At 50.4% G+C, this 20,760-nt stretch overlaps 1 protein-coding gene across 2 annotated transcripts in view; it reads right to left on the minus strand.

Annotated features, from left to right (window-relative positions):
* SDK2 (sidekick cell adhesion molecule 2) overlaps nucleotides 1-20,760 on the minus strand; it is a 317,206-nt gene that overhangs the window by 58,524 nt on the left and 237,922 nt on the right. For both annotated transcript variants that reach the window (XM_030924058.1, XM_030924057.1), the window contains exons 19-27: nucleotides 10,698-10,893; nucleotides 10,412-10,510; nucleotides 9,787-9,978; nucleotides 7,929-8,050; nucleotides 7,147-7,256; nucleotides 6,865-7,015; nucleotides 3,611-3,848; nucleotides 2,666-2,781; nucleotides 1,828-2,017 (exon numbers count right to left, since the gene is read on the minus strand). In XM_030924058.1, the coding sequence (XP_030779918.1) occupies nucleotides 1,828-2,017; nucleotides 2,666-2,781; nucleotides 3,611-3,848; nucleotides 6,865-7,015; nucleotides 7,147-7,256; nucleotides 7,929-8,050; nucleotides 9,787-9,978; nucleotides 10,412-10,510; nucleotides 10,698-10,893 (1,414 nt within the window). The remainder of the gene's footprint in view (nucleotides 1-1,827; nucleotides 2,018-2,665; nucleotides 2,782-3,610; nucleotides 3,849-6,864; nucleotides 7,016-7,146; nucleotides 7,257-7,928; nucleotides 8,051-9,786; nucleotides 9,979-10,411; nucleotides 10,511-10,697; nucleotides 10,894-20,760) is intronic.

Raw genomic sequence — 20,760 nt, forward strand, 5'->3', positions numbered from 1 at the left:
GCTTTCCGCCCTCAAAATAGGCGTCTTTTGGCAGGGACTCGAGCTCCAGCCTCCTCTGCTCATTGTATACACGCCCCAGAACCGGGCTACCCTCAGAGCTGGGCGTGTGGGCCCTGGATGGATGTGTCTGTGCTTCAGAAGGTCCTGTTCTGACTTCCTTCCCCGCATGGGGTGAAGTGTCCTTGGGGTAATAGGAAATGGACACCCCCAGCCTGCACCACTCCTCTCTCTAGACCTTGCTCTGGAATCCTGGGACCCTGGAATTCCCTGCCTGGAGAGCCCTAAGCATGCTTCCAGGGGCTGCATGGACCTGGTCCCCACATCCACCCTCCTGAGGGTAGGCTATGCACCCTTGCCTCCAGGGAGGGCCAAGGGGTAGCTATTTTGCAGGTGTAGAGATGAAGATTGAATGGAGTGGCTCAAAGGAGAGGGTGAGGAGAGAACGGGGCAGGGGATGGGGGAGGGTAGCTGGGGAGGGGACACTCTTCCTGTGTTGCCGCATTCCAGCACAGAATGACAACACGTCTTAGATTTCCAAACCTTTTTTTTTTTTTTTTGAGACTGAGTCTTGCTCTGTCGCCCAGGCTGGAGTGCAGTGGCATGATCTCAGCTCACTGCAACCTCTGCCTCCCAGGTTCAAGCGATTCTCCTGCCTCAGCCTCCCAGTAGCTGGGACTACAGGCATGTGCCACCATAGCTGGCTAATTTTTGTATTTTTGGTAGAGACAGGGTTTTACCATGTTGGCCAGGCTGGTCTCGAACTCCTGACCTCAAGTGGTCTGCCTGCCTGGGCTGCCTAAAGTGCTAGGATTACAGGCGTGAGTCACCACGCCCAGCCTGAGATTTCTAAACTTGAACCTGGCCTTCCAGATCATTATAAGAGTGTATCTGTCAAGGCAGGAGGATAGAACATATTTAATTTAACAGTTCATTAGCTTGATGAATAATGTTAGCATATGCAAACATATGGTATTTGGGCTTCCTTCTGCACTCTGGTCTGGCTCCTGCAAATGTCTGTGGGGGGCAGTAGGTGGGTGTGTGTGTGGGGAGATGGGAGGGGGCAAGGGATGCATTGGTCAGCTTCTGATGGGGAGTTTTGCTACAGGGATGAATGCCTGCAGCCTGCTGGTGACATTCTTTTGCAAACAGGACCAGGAGGTTCGTGTGTCCAGGAAAAATACTTTCATTTTCACAGACCTTTACTCAAAGTGAACCTGCTCTAGTTGAAAAACAAAGTAAAACTGGCTGGGCACAGTAGCTCATACCTATAATTCCAGCACGTTGAGAGGCTGAGGCGGGTGGATCGCCTGAGGTCAGGAGTTCAAGACCAGCCTGGCCAACATGGTGAAACACCAGCTCTACTAAAAATACAATAATTAACTGGGCGTGGTGGCCATCGCCTGTAATCCCAGCTGCTCAGGAGGCTGAGGCAAGAGAATGGTTTGAACCTGGGAGGCGGAGGTCGTAGTGGGCCAAGATCGCACCACTGCACTCCAGCCTGGGTGACACAGTGATACTCTACCAAAAAAAAAAAAAAAAGTAAATTAAAACTGGGGCAAGTCCCTACTCCGTACACTTGTTTTGCAGAGAGACCAAGAGACTAAATCAGATGTCAAACGGCCTCCGCATTGTCCTCAGGGATACACAGGCTGTAATCAGCACCTGCTGCAGTGGGGCTGGTGGCTCCGAGTGACCCATCCCTACAGGAGGCCTGAGGCCACGGCTCCCCGTGGGGCAGAGCCTGACCCCAGAAGGGCAAGGCCAGATGGGCAGGAGGAAGGGCGGGCCCTCCCAGTCTTCCCCAAGCTCGCTGGGATTTGGACTCACCATCATCCAGCGTCCGCTCCAGGATGGGAGGGTGGCTGGGGCTGCCGTCCCCGATGCGTGTGAAGGCCAGCACTTGGACCTCATAGAGCACATATTTGCCCAAGCCGGTGAGCTGAGCACTGCGAGACGAGTTGCCTTCCACCAGCCAGAATCGGGGCTGGGCATCCGAGTCCTTCTCCTTATATATCACCTGTCAGGGCCCAGCACAGGGTAAGGGCCTCGGGCCTGCGTCTCACCCATCCACACTTTTCATGAGTCTCCTCCCCAGGAAGGGGGTGGGTAGACTTGGGCTCTTTGGAGTGACTTGGCCCCAGGATCGGGGGTAACTGCAAAGCTAGTATACCCGGAGGGCTGGGGACACAAAGACGGACTCAGTCACGGAGCAAGAAGGCTCCTGAGAGGGCATGCAGGTGGGAAGACAGCCCTAGACACGGGGCGTGACTTATGCAAGGTCACACAGCTAGCAGCTCTGTGTCACACATCTCCATCTTCCAAACCAGGGCTGGACCATGTGACTAGGCACAGCTTTAAAAGGGATTCTAAAAGATAATGAAAATCAAAACTGGGTCCCTCAGAGTCGAGTGAGGCTGGGGGCATCCAGCATGGCCTCCCAAGAGAGGAGGAGCAGCCCGAGGACCTGGGTTCTCTCTGGGTGCCTCCCCACCCACAAGGGATGACTTGTGGTTGCCATGGTGACCATTGGCTAGGACGCCAGGCAGATCCCCTATATCCACTCTAGGAGGCAGACACCCAGAGGGTGATAAGAACATGGCTCCTTGGATGGAGACGCTGGAGGGGCCAGTGTAGGGACTCCACCTCTTGGGATCCTGGGACTCACCTTATAGCCCAGCACAAGCCCGTTGCGATCAGCTTCGGGGACCTCACTCCAGCGCACCAGCATGCTGCTGGAGGTGGTGGCCAGTACAGACACGTTGGTGGGGCCAGAAGAGGGGACTGTGGGTGAAAGGGAGTGGAGAGAAGGCACTCAGGACCCAACACTGATCGTGCAAGGGACATGGACCAGGACAGGGGGCCAAGGGAGGGGCCAGTTCGATGTTGCCTCTCTATGGAAGAAACGTAGCATACATGGTCCCCAAACTGCAAACGATCCCACCAAGACGGCCTTTGGTTTTGGAATGCTGCAGACGCTGTTTCCGGTTTCAGATGAGCCTCCCCACAGGATTCTCTGCTCAGGTTAGGATTAGATGAGCTTGCATTTCCTGCTAGCACAGCAGAGAGGGTTGGCAGAGGGACCAGGGTGGCCCAGGAGAGCTGTCTGTCATTTAAAGGGTGCCAGGAAAAAGCCACAGAGCAGTGAAGCACGTGTGGATGGATGAGGGTTGCCTGAATGTCGGGCTCACATTCTGTGGGTCACCCCTGGGCAGGCCCCCAGGAGCTTCTGGTAGTGATTCTGGAATGTTCTGAGAGCTAACCCTTTCCCCGATCCCTCCACTGTGGTCTTTCAGGCACCACTGGGTTTCAGGGTTAAAGCTGAGGGCAGGGGAGTGGGCAGTATGAATGGTGGAGCCTACTTAGCTGTCCTCCAGAGGCAGGGACACCCGGTCCCCCTTGGGAATATGGGAATAGTAGGCGCAGTTGCAGGGAAGTGGCAGGTGCTGGGAGATGTGGCAACATCATTGTGACGTTGAGCATAAGCAGAGGAAATGAGCTCAGGCTGTTTTTGAACAACAGCTTCAGCCTGGCACGCCCTTGGATGGCCCTGAGGGCACATAGACCAAGGAGGGGAGAGGCAGCAGGGTGGTTGGGTGTGAGGGGTCAGTACCTGACTCCCGGGTCCTGCCCACCACCGTCTGGCTCCAGGGCCCGCTCCCGATAGCATTGAAGGCCTGGACCTGGACGCGGTACTCCGTCCACTCCTCCAAGTCCTCAATGGTGTACTCCCGCTCCACGCGGTCCTGCACCACGTGGCTCAGTGTCTTGCCGTGCCCATCTGACCGGCTGTACTTGATCTTGTAGCCCACGGACTCAGGGTTCCCATTGTATTCCATCTCCGGGAGAGGCTGCAGTGGGGCAGAGGCAGCAAAGATGCTATGAGCCAGGCCCCCCACTGTGCAGGGAAGAACTGCTCTGGTACCCTCTCCTCCAGGGAGCCTTCAGGGCTATCCATCCCACTGTCACCCAGTCAGTGTCCACATGAGGCTCTCTCACTCGAGTGTGGCTTAGGTTGTGTGACTGTGTTTCTGATGGGCTCTTATCTTCCTGCAGGGAGGATAGAGAAGCGGCATCCCTTATTGTGCATGTGACAAATCTATTACCCTGTCAAGGGAGCCAGAAGCCACAAAGGCCGTCTGTCCGACATGCTGATAGCACCGCCACCTTTCGCTCTGCTGTCTCTGCTGCTTACCTCTGTCACTCAGGCTGCCGGCACACACTTAATTGCCTATCACACCTGGTCTCAGCTCATGCCTGCCTTTGGAGGAGTGAGCATGGGCAGAGAGCAGGATGAATGGGGTACCTGCTGGTCAGGAAGTCCTACTGTCCAGCAAACTTCAGTCTCTCCTGCTGCATTTTCAACCTCCTTTTTTTCTTTTCCCTTTCTTTTCTTTTCTTTTTTTTTTTAAGACAGGATCTGGCTCTGTCTCTCAGGCTGGAGTGCCATGGTGCCATCTCAGCTCACTGCAACCTCTACCTCCTGGGCTCAAGCGATCCTCTTGCCTCAGCCTCCTGAGTAGCTGGGACTATAGGTATGTGTCACCATGCCTGCTAAGTTTTGTAGAGACACGGTTTTGCCATGTTGCCAAGGTTGGTCTCAAACTCCTGAACTCAAGCCATTTGCTCACCTCGGCCTCCCAAAGTGCTGGGATTACAAGCCACTACACCCAACCAGCCTCCTCCTTCTTGTTTGAGTCTCACAGAAAATAAAAGTCAGGTTTCTTTGTTGGGCCTTAGGACTACGCTGATGAGCCTGTGGTCACCAGCTTAAGGTTGTGTGGGTGACCATGGGCAGCGCTGGTGAGAGTGGAGGTGTGCACACAGGGAGGGGAGCCCAGGGCCCGGCCTCCACTCCTCGGAAGGGCACAGAGCTGGGGTGCGGGCATCTCCAGCCCTCACCTCCCCCAATTCTGCTTCCCCAGGGGCTCTGGAGGGCCTTTGGTCCACAAGCTCACCCCAGGCTAACCCACTTTACCCCACTCCTCACCTTCGGCCCCAACCTCCCCTGCTCACTACACGCTTCCTCCCTCCTGCAGACACTTAGTGAAGCCGACCAAAGACCATTAAGATAGGAATCGATGGGCTTGAGAGCCGGAGATGGGGCTTACGTGCACATTCCTTTACCTGCTGAGGAAAGGTAATGGCCCACGCACCATTAATCATGGGCCTGAGAGGTGTCTAGGGCCCTGTGCCACGCGGCAACTGCCTTCCTATTCCCCCATGCAGTCCCTGCCCTCAGCATCAGACTCTAACCTTTTAGTAGCTATAAACCTTAAAGTGAGACTCAGGAAGGAAGCAGGGAGCCAGTCTGGGGTGGGGATGACTGGGAGCAAAGGGGCAGGAGGTGGGCATGGTCACACTGTGCACAGGGCACTGAGCTGGGCTGAGACAGCTCTGCAGCTCTGCTCAGGTGCCAGCCACTCTGGGAAGGGAACTGCAATTAATAACTAATATTTATCGAGGACTGACGGTGCCAAGTGCTTTCATGGCTGTTAGCATCAAGCTGTCCGCACATGGGAACGGCAGTAATGACTTCACAGTGTGGTGTGTTTGCCAGTTGTGTTTTGCACAACGAGTAAGATCTTTTTTTTTTTTTTTTTTTGAGACGGAGTTTCGCTCTGTCACCCAGGCTGGAGTGCAGTGGCCGGATCTCAGCTCACTGCAAGCTCCGCCTCCCGGGTTTACGCCATTCTCCTGCCTCAGCCTCCCGAGTAGCTGGGACTACAGGCGCCCGCCACCTCGCCCGGCTAGTTTTTTGTATTTTTTTTAGTAGAGACGGGGTTTCACCGTATTAGCCAGGATGGTCTCGATCTCCTGACCTCGTGATCCGCCCGTCTCGGCCTCCCAAAGTGCTGGGATTACAGGCTTGAGCCACCGCGCCCGGCCTACGAGTAAATCTTACATGGAAACAAAGGGTTTGTGTGGTCAGACGGGCCTGGGGAAGCGGGGTCAAGAGGGCTCCTGCTATGCTAGTGTTCCCGGATTCTCTACGGAGCTGTGGGATGCACTGCTGTTCCCCACATTTATTTGTCTAAGAATTCTTGTTTGCTCCAAGCACCTCCTGGGATTGCTGCTCTGTGGGACGCGTGCTGGGAAATGATGTTGCAGAGGGCCTGGCAGGGAGAAATGGCCTCTCCTGTTCTCCAGAGGATGAGATGGCAGTGTACCCAATGGTTAGGGCTGTGGACTTGCGGGTACAGATTCCCTGGGTTGGGACCTCAGCCCTGCTGTTCATGAAAGCACGTGGGAGGATGTGGGAGGCCTGGGGCAAGTTATCTGACCTCTCTTCTGCCCCAGTTTCCTCATCTGCAAAATGGGGACAAGGATCACTCTGCTGTCACAGGCTTGTTGTCAGAATAGCGCCTGGTAGGAGAGGAAGCCTCAGCATGTTACTATCACTACCTCGTGCAGGATGGCCCAGGGTCATGACCCTCAACACATAACCCTGATCTGGGGCACACTCTCTGAATGCCACAGTGGCACCTGAATCCCAGGCTCGTCGCTTGGAGCTGTGTGGCTTTGGGCAAGTTCTTAACCTCTCTGAGCCTCAGTTTTCTTAGCTGTAAATTGAGATGATCATGTGTCCTTTGTAAGATTACTGGGAGAATCAAATGGGATGAAAAATTTAAAATGCTTGCCACTTGGCGATGCTCAGTAAACAGTATCTTTTAGCTCCTTCCTCTCATTGGCGGGGGGTATTTGTTCATTTGGCTAAGATGTTGATTATCAGGCATCTCACCAGGTAAGTAAAGAAAAGAGAAAGAGAAGAGAAAGGAGCCATAGGAATTCCAGTGCTCACCTTCTGGGAGGCAATGACCAGAAGCTCATGGAGAGGTCCCACCCCTGCCCCGCAGGGAGCCTTACCATCCAGCGCAGCCACAGGCTGGTCTCACTGGCCGTTCGCAGAGACACGTTGGCTGGGGCCATGTCAGGGGGTGCCTGCAGGGTCTGGATCTTTCTAGAAGGCTGACTGGGGGGGCTGGTGCCCACGATGTTCACCTGGCGCATGCGGAAGCTGGGGTGGTGAGAGATGAGAAAGATGGTAAGGGCAGGACTCAGCTCTCAACCCTGTCCTGGTCTGGGCCACGGCCCCCACCCACCCCCAGCCCTGGGGCTGCTGCCCTCTCCCCGGGCCGGTCTTGTTACCTGTAGTAGGTGAAGGGGTTGAGGTCGGGCACCTCCATGGAGCGGGCATCGGGCTCGTTGGAGAGCTGGTGGATCAACAACCACTCCTCTCCCTCCCCGACCACACCTACCTGGAAAAGGGCGAGACCTTAGGCCTGTCTAGCCTACAGGGTTCACATAGGGTGCTCTAAGCCCCGGTACAAGCCCTGCCAGGGAAGAACTTGGTTCAGATCCCAGGGCTCACCTGGAGGGCACCAAATGGGGCTACCATCTTTCCAGGCCCCTAAACACGACTGCAAGTGTGACTCAGCCCTCCTGCCTTAGAATCTCTCAGGATGCTGGTGATCAACATATTCCTGGGCCCGTCAGAATCCTTGGAGCACTGCCCAGGAATCTGTGCGTTTAACAAGCAGCCCAGGTGATTCTCCTAAACATCCTGGGGCAATTCCAGAGACCCAGGCTGCCCCTCAAACCAGCTAAATCAGAATCAGAGTTTCTGTGGGTGGGATGCAGGTGCTGACACTTCTGAACGCTCCCCTGATGATTCCAGGGTACAGCCAAGGCAGATATTTTTATATTCCAGCACCTGGAGGGGACTGTAATGTGTGTGTTTTTCCATGTACACAGGTGAGGGGCAGGGGGAGCTGTAGACAATATTGTAAAGTATGAGCATTTGGGGTATAATTGGCCATTGAGAGTTGCATGTGAAATTCACACAGGCTGAAACACACATAAGATTTTTGCACTCAAGAGCACGGGGTGCCCTGGTGGGGGCTGCGGCCCAGGCCCCAGGCCTGCCCTACCTGGGCTTCCACCAGCCAGCGGGAGATGGAGGTTTTCCCGTCGTAGCCTGGCCTGAACTGCAAGGTCACGGAGCGGGGGCCGATGTTGGAAATGCCCAGGTTGGTGGGGGGCCCTGGGAGTTCTGGAAAAGGAGAACAGGGTGGGGAAGGAGATGCGGCGAGAATAGCCCTCCATGTCAAACGCGACTTTTGGGCATGGAGAGGTCTGTGTGTCATGCTTTTCCTGGAAATGTTCGAGGAGAAGCGCAACCACGGCCTCACTCCACCCACAGTCTTCGTTCCCGCGTCTTACGGAGAACCATGTTCATGCCAGGAGGCTGAGACAGAATTGGGGGCCAAGGGAGATCTCCCGGGGCTGAGAGGAGGCTCAGGGCCAGGAAACAGGGGCTGGAATGCCCCCTTCTTCCTGGCAGTTCTGGATGTGAGTGAGGTGCTCATAAGGAAGCTGAAAGCTGCATTAAAACCAAGCCGGGCTGAGAAAGAAACCAAACAGGACCAATCCTCCCTCCATCCGCACAGATCTCTGGCCCTCCTAAGCCTAATGACAGCTCAGGAAGGTGACAGGATGGATGGGGACAGGGGAAGCTTATTTTCCGCCAGGAACCCTGGGGATCTTGGAGCTCAGGAAGAACAGAAAGAGCACAGATTCTGGAGTCAGAATGAGTTTAAATCTAACTCCACTACTTACAGGCTGTGTGTCTTTGCACAAGTTATCCACCTCTCTGTGCCTCCATGTCCTCCTTGGTAACGAAGATGATAATAACAACACCTCCCTCAGGGTTGTTGTGAGGATTAAATGAGTCAATGTGTGCAAAGCTCCTAACACCATGCCCCGTGAGCGCTACATATGTATTTGCCAGCATGGCTGTATTTATCACTGGGGGTTGACTGAGGCTTAGGCAGCCCAGTCATCTACACAGCAGGTGGAGGGATGCTGGCAGGTCATACAAGCACTGCCTGACTGATCTGGATGGGACCACATGGTTATCCAGTCCAACTTCCCATATATACAGATGGGGAAACTGAGGCACAGAGGGGACCTGGAACTTGCTTAAGGTTGTAGGGCTTGGCAGAAGCAGAGCTGAGAGTGGACCTGGGCTTGATCTCTGTGCCAGGCCTAGGAGTATTCCCACCATGCTCTGCCACCTCCCAACCAACACTTCCACACGGTGGAATCCAAGGTAGACTCTGGGCGACAGCGGGACTTTTTCACCCGAATCACAGATACCATTGCCTGGTGTGGAATCTTGTGAGAAATGGGTGAAGGGAGGAGCTGGTGGGGAAATGAGACAAGGTAGGGGGCCTCTGCTTTTCTGAGAGCTGTGGGAAGACACAGCAGGGGGCCAGGGGAGCCCCTGTCCAGAGACCTGGGATCCCGGGGATTTGGCCTGTTCTGAGAGGACCTGGACCCACACAGCACAAGGGAAGGGGAGAGCCCGTGTGAAGAACGCTGGTATTCCTGAAAGACAAGGGGCCTCTTTTTTTTTTTTTTTTTTTTTTTTTTGAGACATGATCTGGCCCTGTCACCCAGGCTGGAGTGTGGTGGTGTGATCTCGGCTCACTGCAACCTCTACCACCTGGGTTCAAATGATTCTCCATCCTCAGCCTCCCAATTAACTGGGATTACAAGCATGCACCACCACACCTGGCTAATTTTTGTATTTTTAGTAGAGACAGGGTTTCACCACCTTGGCCAGGCTGGTCTCGAACTCCTGACCTCAAGTGATCCACCTGCCTCGGCCTCTCAAGGTGCTGGGATTACAGGCGTGAGCCACCACGCCCAGCCAAGAAGGGGTCTCTAGAAAGGGATGCTGCTCAGGAGAATTCCAAGAGTCCTGCACTGAGAGTGGGCACTTACCTGGGGGCACCCCAGACGAGATGGTGGAGGCGGACACTTGGCCCTGACCCTTCGAGGTCATGGCGGCCACCTCGATGGTGTAGGTGGTGAGCGCGGTGAGGCCTGTGACACGGTACTCCAAGGTCACGTTGGGCAGGTAGTGGGTCACACGGGTGTTGGTTCGGTTGTACTCCTCCCAGGAGATCCGGTACCCTGGGGAGAGCCCCCGTGTTGGCATGAGCTTGGCTGTGATCACCAGTTGGCCTGACCCACTTCTCCCTTCTCCACTAGGCTGGCAATTAGATCCACATTGGGAGCAATGGGGTCAAGGGAGGTGGGAGCTGCTGGCGTCATGCCCTGGGTCTCAGGTGTAGCCTCAGTGGGGTGCCAGCACTTCAGGGAATTGCAAGGGATGTAATGAGTCATCATGGCAGCCACTGAGATCTGTGGCTGAAGGTGTGGGGCTGGAGACTCTGCGATGCGTAATCAAGTGGAGGTGCCGAGAGCCTCTTGTGATGGTATCTAAGAAAGCGTGGGTTGGCTTCAAGGGTTTGGGTGAAAAGTAGCTCAAAGGCAGGGGATGGACCAGCTCTGACCTTTCCCAGCCCTGTCCTACCCTCTGGTTCAGAAACACTGCGGTGCCTACCTGTGAGGATGCCATTTTTCTCTCCCGGCTCTTGCCAGCTGACCTTCAGCGACGTGTCCAGGATCTCGCTGAAGCTCAGGTGTCCCACGGGCCCAGGCACTGCACCCCAAAAGGACCCCCACCCCCCAAGGCCAGTTAGAGCTAGAAAGAGACCATCATCTGTGAGACAGCCTATGGTAATCTGGGGGTACCTCAGCCTGGGAGATAAGCCCGGGCTGCCCTTCTGCCTGGGGCACCCAGCCTGGCCTTGGGTGGGGCAGAGAGAGCAGGGCTGGGGGGTGCCTACCATCCTCATGGGTGCGCACCAGCTGCGGGGTGCTGCGTGGCCCATCCCCGGGGGTGGTGAAACACAGCACTGAGGTGAAGTACTCGGTGAACTTCTTCAGGCCAGACACGAAGCCCACGTGGATGCTGTCTTGAAAGTTAGGCCGGGCGGTCACCATGGTAACCTCCTCTTCCTGCTCTGGCTCCCAGGCGATCAGCTGCAGAGAGGCCAGCAAGTCACACAGGGCAGCAGGAAGGTTCCAGAGGAGGCCAAGCCCTCTCCCACAGGCTGGGCCAATCAACAGATGGTGTCCAGGGACTGGAGTCCCTGTGGTGTCTCCTCGGAGGGAAGGGACAGGCAGTGCAGGGAAACCACGGGGCACTGGAGTTCACTTTGGGGCACTTCTCCAGTTCTTGAGCCACTGACTTTATGCAAAGCACCGTGCTGGGTACTTCCCAGGAGTCGCCTCTCACTCAATTCTCACAGAGACTGAGAGGGTGGCATTTCACCAGGAACAGCTGCATAATTTGCAGTCTCAGTGCAAAATGAAAATTTTGCCCCTTGTTCAAAAATGACTAAGAATTTTAAGATGATAGCAGCAGAGCATTTAACTAAGTGTGGGGTCTTTTCAAACATGGGGCCCTGGACAACTGCACAGGTGGCATATCCACGAAGCTGGCCCTGTATTCCTTTTGTGAGATGGGGTCTCAGTATGCTGTCCAGGCTGGAGTACAGTGGCATGATCACAGCTCACTGCAGGCTCAACCTCTTGGGCTCAAGAAATCCTCCCACCTCAGCCTCCCAAAGTGCTGGGTTTATAGGCATGAGCCACTATGCCCGGTCCAGCCCCGTATTAAATTAAATTAAATTAAATTAAATTAAATTAAATTAAATTAAATTAATTTATTTATTTGAGACAGTCTTCTTACTTTGTCGCCCAGGCTGGAGTGCAATGGCATGATCTAGGCTCACTGCAACCTCTGACTCCTGGGTTCAAGCAATTCTCCTGTCTCAGCCTCCTGAGTAGATGGGATTACAGACACGCACCACCATGTCCAGCTAATTTTTGTATTTTTAGTAGAGACGGGGTTTCACCATGTTGGCCAGGCTGGTCTCAAACTCCCACCCTCAAGTGATCCACCTGCCTTGGCCTCCCAAAGTGCTGGGATTACAGGCATGAGCCACTGTGCCCAGCCCAACTCTGTATTTTACAGATGAGGAAACTGAGGCTCAAAGAGGGTCACACAGGTAGGGGGAAGCTGGTTCTGGGATTCCAAGCCCTGAGCTCCTACATCTTGCTCCATGTGAGCTGGGCAGCTTCGTCTTTGGAGTTCTCCAAGGGTACTTCCTACAAAGCTGGGAACTTCAGTTTGTGGATAACCATTATCCTCTTACACTCCTTCTAAGTTGGGATTTCCATCTTAAATATTAAGCAGAGGTGGGGCATCAGCAAGAAAGTCCTATGTGGAAATCCCTCAAGTTCTTGCTAATCTCTCCTCTGCAGATTGTACACGGCCCCCGCCCCCTCCTGCTTCTCTCGCCTCCTGCTCTCACCTCACGCTCCTGTTTCTGGGCCCTTCATCTGTCTCCAATAATGACAGCTGGTTTCAGAGATTTCCTCATTTATTTGAAGTTGATTAAATAGCAATTAATGGTGAAAAGCAACACTTGATGAGTTTTAATAAGCACGGGTATTTATAGATATAAAACAATACCACGCCAATGTCTCCCGATTAACTCATGCCTATAACAATGCTTAATCTTCTCCTTTTCATGGCCGTGTATTTATAAAGGATGTTTTGAAATTTAATTGGTATTGTGAAAAGATAGCCTATAGCAAGTTAATTAGACACTAATTAGACCCTCAAAATACTAAACAGAAATACTAAGTGGCATTTAATAAGTATGTTAAATATCCTCCGTATTTCGATTATCTTGTTTCATAGCAATTATGTTGCCGAACTTCTTTTGAGTAGATTAAGAAACAAGTCTAATGTTTTAATTTAATTTAATTAATGTAAATTCAAATTAATTATGCTGTTAGAATTAATTGTGTGGTGTGTTCCCTAGCAAGTATAAAATCTGGGTAAATATTATTTTATTGGGCTTAGGCCAGTTATAATCTCTACCATTTTTTTTAAATAAAGGAAAAAGGGTGTCTTTACAGGTGCCTTAAAACAGTATCACCAGGCCTTACCCACAAAAATGACCCAGAGGAAGCACACAGGGTAATGGAAGTGTGGTTTGTGGAGTCACGCTGTTGACTTCATTTTCCTACAGCTTGATGCCTGGATCCAAGATGGCGGCAGGGCCATGGGTTCCTGTGGTTGTTTCAAAATATTTACTCTGGGCCGGGCATGGTGGCTAACACCTGTAATCGCAGCACTTTGGGAGGCTGAGGCAGGTGGATCACGAGGTCAGGAGATTGAGACCATCCTGGCTAACATGGTGAAACCCGGTCTCTACTAAAAACTACAAAAAAATTAGCTGTGTATGGTGTTGTGCGCCTGTAGTCCCAGCTACTCGGGAGGCTGTGGCAGAAGAATGGCGTGAACCCGGGAGGTGGAGCTTGCAGTGAGCCGAGATCACACCATTGTTCTCCAGCCTGGGCGAGAGAGCGAGACTGTCTCAAAAAAAAAAAAAAAAAAAAAAAAAAAAAAAAAAAAAAAAATTTACTCTGGGATGTGAGCCACTTGTCCTTCTCCAGCTGCATGCGAAAAGGAGGAGGCTTGGGGATAGGAGGCCTCCCCACCTCAGGTCCAGGGAGAGAGAGAGAAAAATTGCCTTTTGGGTCCTTCATTGCCCTAAAGAGGTTGGGCTCTGGGCAGCTGTGGGATGGAACCTTCGTGCTCAGCTCAACACACAACAGGGCTTCCACCTGTTGAACTCTTACTATGTGCCTGGCCTTATTTAATCATCACAATGAGGAGCAGATGGAAATCATTGTCCTAGGCTGTTACAGAAAAGGAAAGCGAGGTTCAGGAAGGTTAAGGAGCTGGCACGTGGACCTATGAAGAGCTGGCTCAATTTGTGGACCCTGGGACCTTTCATGATGACTTCTGTCTCTCAAAGGTACACAGAGATGTTGAGATGAGTGTTCTTTAGGACGTCTCTGTGCCTTCTCCTTGTTAGTCAGTTTCAGTGTTGATTTACCCTACTAGGTCCTTAGTCTCAGGTTCTAAGCAGACGGGGCTCCCCTGAGAAGGCTCGGGTGGGTTCTGGGGAATGAGCAGTACACCTGGCTTCCTGGGACATGCCATTCCCGCTTAGAGAGCAGAGGCCCAGGGAGACAAGTCTTGTAACTGAGCAGCGGTGCTGCTGACGGAGGGTGTGGCAGGAGGGCATCCTTGCAGCTGGCACACTTGAACCTGAACCCAGTTCTGTGACTTAATGTGGGACTCAGGGAAAGTCGCTTGACCACTCTGAGCCTCAGGCTATGCTAAGGGATAGAAACAGCTGCCTTGCTGGGTTTCAGGGAGGAGCAGGTGAAATGTCTCCTGTCCCTGGTGGAGGCAATCCTCCATAGGGTTGTGGGTGTGGGATGGTATATATGGCATCTAGCTACTAAAGTTAGAAAATAAAAGTCAGGCTGGGTGCTATGGCTCTACGCCTGTAATCCCAGCACTTTGGGAGGCCAAGGCGGGTGGATCACCTGAGGTCAGGAGTTTGAGACCAGCCTGGCCAACATGGTGAAACCCTGTCTCTACTAATAATACTAATAATACAAAAATTAGCCGGGGGTGGTGGCACATGCCTGTAATTCCAGCTACTTGGGAGGTTGAGGCAGGAGAATTGCTTGAACCTGGGAGGCAGAGGTTGCAATGAGCTGAGATGGCGCCATTGCACTCCAGCCTGGGCAACAGAGTAAGACTCTGCCTCCAAAAAAAAAAAAAAAAAAAAAAAAAAAATGTCAGAGAAATCCTCTCTGTCTCTCTCCCTCTACCCTTTTGCACATGCACAGACTTCCAGAAAACAACTTGGAAGGAGATGTAAGAAAGCAACGACAGCGGCCACCTGGAGTGAGGAGGGTTTTGGAGTTGGCCACAGTACAGCCAGGCAGGTGGGAGACTGGGCTGGGATGGAGGCCTTCCACTATCTGTTTACTATTTTTTACTTTTTTGGTTTTTTGAATCACATATTTTAGGTTTAAAAATTAAAACATTAAGGCCAGGCACGGTGGCTCACGCCTGTAATCCCAGCGCTTTGGGAGGCCTAGGCGGGTGGATCACGAGATCAGGAGAACGAGACCATCCTGGCTAACATGGTGAAACACCGTCTCTACTAAAATTACAAAAAATTAGCTGGGTGTGGTGGCGGGCGCCTGGAGTCCCAGCTACTCGGGAGGCTGAGGCAGGAGAATGGCGTGAACCTGGGAGGCAGAGCTTGCAGTGAGCTGAGATTGCGCCCCTGCACTCCAGCCTGGGTGACAGAGCGAGACTCCATCTCAAAAAAGAAAAAAAAAAAAAAAATTAAAACATTAAAAAATAAATTGAATGACGGGTATTTGGAAATAGTAGCAAAATTATTTACACATTTTCCCTTTGACTCAACAATCTCATTTTTAGGAATCTAGTCCAAAGTTATATTGTGAAAACAAAAGAAGAAGCCGGGTGCGGTGGCTCATGCCTATAATCCCAGCACTTTGGGAGGCCGAGGTGGGTGGATCACCTGAGGTCAGGAGTTCGAGGCCAGCCTGGCCAACAGGGTGAAACCCCGTCTCTACTAAAAATGCAAAAACTTAGCCAGGCGTGATGGTGGGTGCCTGTAATCCTAGCTACTTGGGAGGCTGAGGCAGGAGAATTGCTTGAACATGGGAGGTGGAGGTTGCAGTGACCTGAGATCACGCAACTATATTCTAGCCTGGGCAACAAGAGTGAAACTCCATCTCAGAAAAAAAAGAAGATATATGCACAAAGTCATTCACTGCAGAAAGGGTAGTTATAGTAAAAGACTAGAAACCACCAAAATGTCATCACTCGGGGGCTGCTTGATTAAACTGTGGGAGATCCATAGGGTAGCCGAGGATACAGGTGTCAAAAAGAACAAGCGATGTCTCTTTATACTTTTATGGAGTGACCTCCAAAATATATTCTAAATAATGATAATAATAAAGGTACTGGGCGCAGTAGCTCACACCTGTAATCCCAGCACTTTGGGAGGCCGAGGTGGGCGAATCATGAGGTCAGGAGTTCGAGACCATCCTGGCTAACATGTGAAACCCCATCTCTACTAAAAATACAAAATTTAGCTGGGTGTGGTGGTGGGCGCCTGTAATCTCAGCTACTCTGGAGGCTGAGGCAGGAGAATCGCTTGAAATTGGAAGGCAGAGGTTGCAGTGAGCCAAGATTGCACTACTGCACTCCAGCCTAGGCAAAAGAACAAAACTCCATCTCAAAAAAAAAAAAAAAAAAAAAAAAAAATCTATCCATCTATCTATCTATAGATAGATCAATCGATCAAGAATGTGGAAAGTACATTGCCACTTATCTGAGAAGGAGAGCACACACATTTATGTAGGCATGAATAGCAAATCCTTGCTATTCATGTGGGATTGGTTCCAGGACCCCCCACAGATACCAAAACCCACAGCTGCTCAAGTCCCTGATATAAAATGGTGTAGTATTTGCATGTAACCTACACACCTCCTCTTATATACCTTAAATCACCTTTAGATTATTGTAATACCTAACACAATGTAAATGCTATGTAAATAGTTGTTATACTGTATTGTTTGGGGGGAATAACGACAAAAAAGTCTGTACATGTTTAGTATAGATGCAATCTTTTTCTGAATATTTTCAGAACCATACGAGAGTGGCTGAATCCACAGATGTGGAATCCATGGCTAAGAAGGGCCTACTATACTTTTTGTTTGTTTGTTTTTTGAGATGGAGTCTCGCTCTGTTGCCCAGGCTAGAGTGCAGTGGCGAGATCTTGGCTCACTGCAATCTCTGCCTCCCCGGTTCAAACGATTCTCCTGCCTCAGCCTCCTGAAGAGCTGGGATTACAGGCGCCTGCCACCATGCGCAGCTAATTTTTTCTTTTTTTTGTATTTTTAATGGAGATGAGATTTCACCATGTTGACCATGCTGGTCTTGAACTCCTGATCTCAAATGATCTGCCCGCCTCGGCGTCCCAAAGTGCTGGAATTACAGGCATGAGCCACTGCACCTGGCCTGTACTTGTTTATATTAAAAAAGAATGCGTGGTGGCTCAAGCCTGTAATACCAGCACTTTGGGAGGCCGAGACGGGCAGATCACGAGGTCAGGAGATCGAGACCATCCTGGCTAACACGGTGAAACCCCGTCTCTACTAAAAATACAAAAAAAACTAGCCGGGCGAGGTGGCGGGCGCCTGTAGTCCCAGCTACTCGGGAGGCTGAGGCAGGAGAATGGCATGAACCCGGGAGGCAGTGCTTGCAGTGAGCTGAGATCCAGCCACTGCACTCCAGCCTGGGCGACAAAGCGAGACTCTGTCTCAAAAAAAAAAAAAAAAAAAAGGAAGAAAAACCAAACCAAGAAAACAGAAAGCAATCAGACTTATGGGGTGTGAGAGGATAAGGATTGAAGCTGATTTTCTCTGAATTTGCTTTGTAGATTTGACTTTGTTATGTAAATATTCAACGTAATTATGGAACAAAATTAAATTAAAAAATCAATCCCTAAAAATCAAAACCACAATGAAGCAAATGAACCTAATAGAGTATTGAGCTGTGGCAAAATTACAGAGAGAAATGACTTCACAAGACTTAGCAGTGCGATGCGAAGTCCGTCCCTAGAGGGATATACCTTAGGAACAAGAAGAACGGCAATAATCGGAAACTATGTTCAGTAATCAGAGTGTGGATATGACTATTCTGAAACTGTTGTGTGTGTTTGTGGGGATAATGTAGGTGGGTAAAACGCTGGTATTGTAGGAACTGGAATTTCAGTATGGACAAAAGAGATATAGACAAAAGACCAATGAGATTATTAAAGAGTCTGTCATCATGAAATGGAATTGCAAGTGTGAGTATCTATAGTATCTTAAAAAATAAAGTACTGTTTAGCTAGCCATTAAAAGGGCCTAGAAACAACAACCATTTCTGGAATAGATGCACTGCAAGTGCTGAAACTGTGATATCTATAACTATCATTTCTCTCTAAAAGTAACAAGAGCCCCTTGAAAAAATGGCCGATGCCTGGCACAGTGAGGGGAATGTATATATAATAGTTTGGAACACCTTGTCATACCAAATTGCAAGGAAGCCATCAGAGACTACTGGGGCCACGTCAAGAGGGCTCACCGTCAAGTGGAAGAGGTCAACGATGGGTCCATTTGTACCACTGAATTGGCAGCACCCAGTACCATTCAAGAAGCATAATCATGGTAATAGATTGAAACATGTCAGATTTGTATTAAAAAAAATCCTTAGTTATCTAATAGTACTAGCAAACCCAAAACAAAACAGAAAGATGTCCCCCTCCAACCCAAGTTCATCTATTACCTGAGAAGACAATAAGGAATCCATTTATTATTTATTTTTTCTGTTTTTAGAAATAGAGACGGGGGAGGGAGTCTCACTATATTGCCTAGGCTGGTCTTGAACTCCTGGCCTCAAGCAAGTCTCTGCCTCAGCCTCCCAAAGTGTTGGGATTACAGGTGTGATACACCACGCCCGGCCAGAACCAATTCATTATATGAAAAATTGGTAAATAAGGGAAAAGAATTGAACACTTATCCTGCTTTTCCTAGATAAACTGAAACTTCAGGTAGCCAAAAAGTTGGTAAAGGGAAAATTCTTGTTTTTTTGAAAGCATTTCAGTTACTAAGTCAAGAAGAAATTGTAATATTTGCCTATCCCCATATTATAACCCTTATTGAAATGATAGCTCATAGATGACTGTCAGTGGCTGACCTCACAGTAAGAGACACAGCCGGACTTTGTGCCTTCTGATCGAAATACATAATGCCATCTAGGAAGTAAAATATTTCTTTTCTTTTCTTTTCTTTTTTTTTTTTTTTTTGAGACAGTCTCGCTGTGTCGCCCAGGCTGGAGTGCAATGGTGTGATCTCTGTTCACTGCAACCCCTGCCTCCCAGGTTCAGGCAATTCTTCTGCCTCAGCCTCCTAAGTAGCTGAGATTACAGGCATGTACCACTACACTTGGCTAATTTTTTTTTTTTTTTTTGAGACGGAGTCTCACTCTGTTGCCCAGGCTGGAGTGCAGTGGTGCGATCTCGGCTCACTGCAAGCTCCGCCCCCTGGGTTCACGCCATTCTCCTGCCTCAGCCTCCCGAGTAGCTGGGACTACAGGCGCCTGCCACCTCGCTCAGCTAATTTTTTTTTGTATTTTTAGTAAAGATGGGGTTTCACCGTGTTAGCCAGGATGGTCTCAATCTCCTGACCTCATGATCCACCCACCTCGGCCTCCCAAAGTGCTGGAATTACAGGCGTGAGCTATCACACTCAGAAGTAAAATATTTTGGATAACAAAAAAATCAAACCTGAATCAGATTAACCTCTAGCTTTAAGTTCCAATTCACTGTAACTATAGTGTTTGGAGGAATGCATTGAATGACCCCACAGGGATGCAATCAGCGAAATCCAGACAGTGGAAAATTCTGTTGGACAAATGACTAAGTTTCTTCCCAAATAAATTACAAAAAAGAGAGAGGGAGAGAGAAAGAAAGAATCTGTAGATCATCTGAGACCTAAAAAAACCCCTCAAGTGACTGCAATTGTGTGAACTTCATTTAGATCCTGAAGCAAATAAAACCACGAGTAACAGAAATTATGCGGCAATCAAGGGAATTTGAAGGCTGACTGGATATCTGATGATATTACAGGGCCTGCTGATATTTTTAGCCATCATAATGATAATGTGGTTACTGTGGTTTTGTTTTAAATAGAGACCTCATCTATACTATTTCTTTCCAGAAACATTCATGGATGAACTGATACAATGCCTGCGATTTGCTTCAAAATGTTCTAGGGGAGAGGCAGAGGGTTGGGGCAGAGATGGAACATACCTGGCTGGGAGTCGAGCGTTGTTAAAGCTGAGAATGGGGCTATAGGTGTTCACTGCAGTCTTTTTTTTTTTTTTTTGACGGAGTCTCGCTCTGTCGCCCAGGCTGGAGTGCAGTGGCCAGATCTCAGCTCACTGCAAGCTCTGCCTCCCGGGTTTATGCCCATTCTCCTGCCTCAGCCTCCTGAGTAGCTAGGACTACAGGTGCCTGCCACCTCGCCCGGCTAGTTTTTTGTATTTTTTAGTAGAGACGGGGTTTCACCGTGTTAGCCAGGATGGTCTCGATCTCCTGACCTCGTGATCTGCCCGCCTCGGCCTCCCAAAGTGCTGGGATTACAGGCTTGAGCCACTGTGCCCGGCCTCACTGCAGTCCTTCCTCTATTTGGGTGGATGTTCAAAAATTTTCACAATTAAAACGGGGGCGGCTGGGTACGGTGGCTCATGCCTGTAATCCCAGCAGCCTGGGAGGCCAAGGTGGGTGGATCATTTGAGGTAAGGAGTTCAAGACCAGCCTGGCCAACGTGGTGAAACCCTGTGTCTACTGAAAATACAAAAATTATCCAGGCATGGTGGCGTATGCCTGCAGTCCCAGCTACTCGGGAGGCTGAAGTAAGAGAATCACTTGAGCCCAGGAGGCAGAGGTTGCAGTGAGCCAAGATTACGCCACTGCACTCCAACCTGGGTGACAGAGCAAGACTCTGTCTTTAAAAAAAAAAAATAACTGAGTGTGGTGGCACACGCCTGTAATCCCAGCTACTCGGGAGGCTGAGGCACAAGAATTGCTTGAACCCAGGAGGCAGAGGTTGTGGTGAGCTGAGGTGATGTCATCACATTCCAGCCTGGGCAACAAGAGCGAAACTCCATCTCAAAAAACAAACAAACAAAAAAGAAAGAAATAAATAAAAAAACCAAAAGGGGAAAAATGTTCATTCTCATTGGAGGTATACAAGGGACAAACACTGCTTTTTTCTCCTTGTGATATGCTGAAAGCTAAAGAAGCAGAGGAAAAATAATATCTGCTTTTATTCATTGGTATTGAAAATGTCATCTACAATTAAAAATAATACATTCTCTCT

This window comes from Rhinopithecus roxellana, chromosome 19, assembly GCF_007565055.1.
Source record: "Rhinopithecus roxellana isolate Shanxi Qingling chromosome 19, ASM756505v1, whole genome shotgun sequence".
In the NCBI taxonomy this organism is placed as follows: domain Eukaryota; kingdom Metazoa; phylum Chordata; class Mammalia; order Primates; family Cercopithecidae; genus Rhinopithecus; species Rhinopithecus roxellana.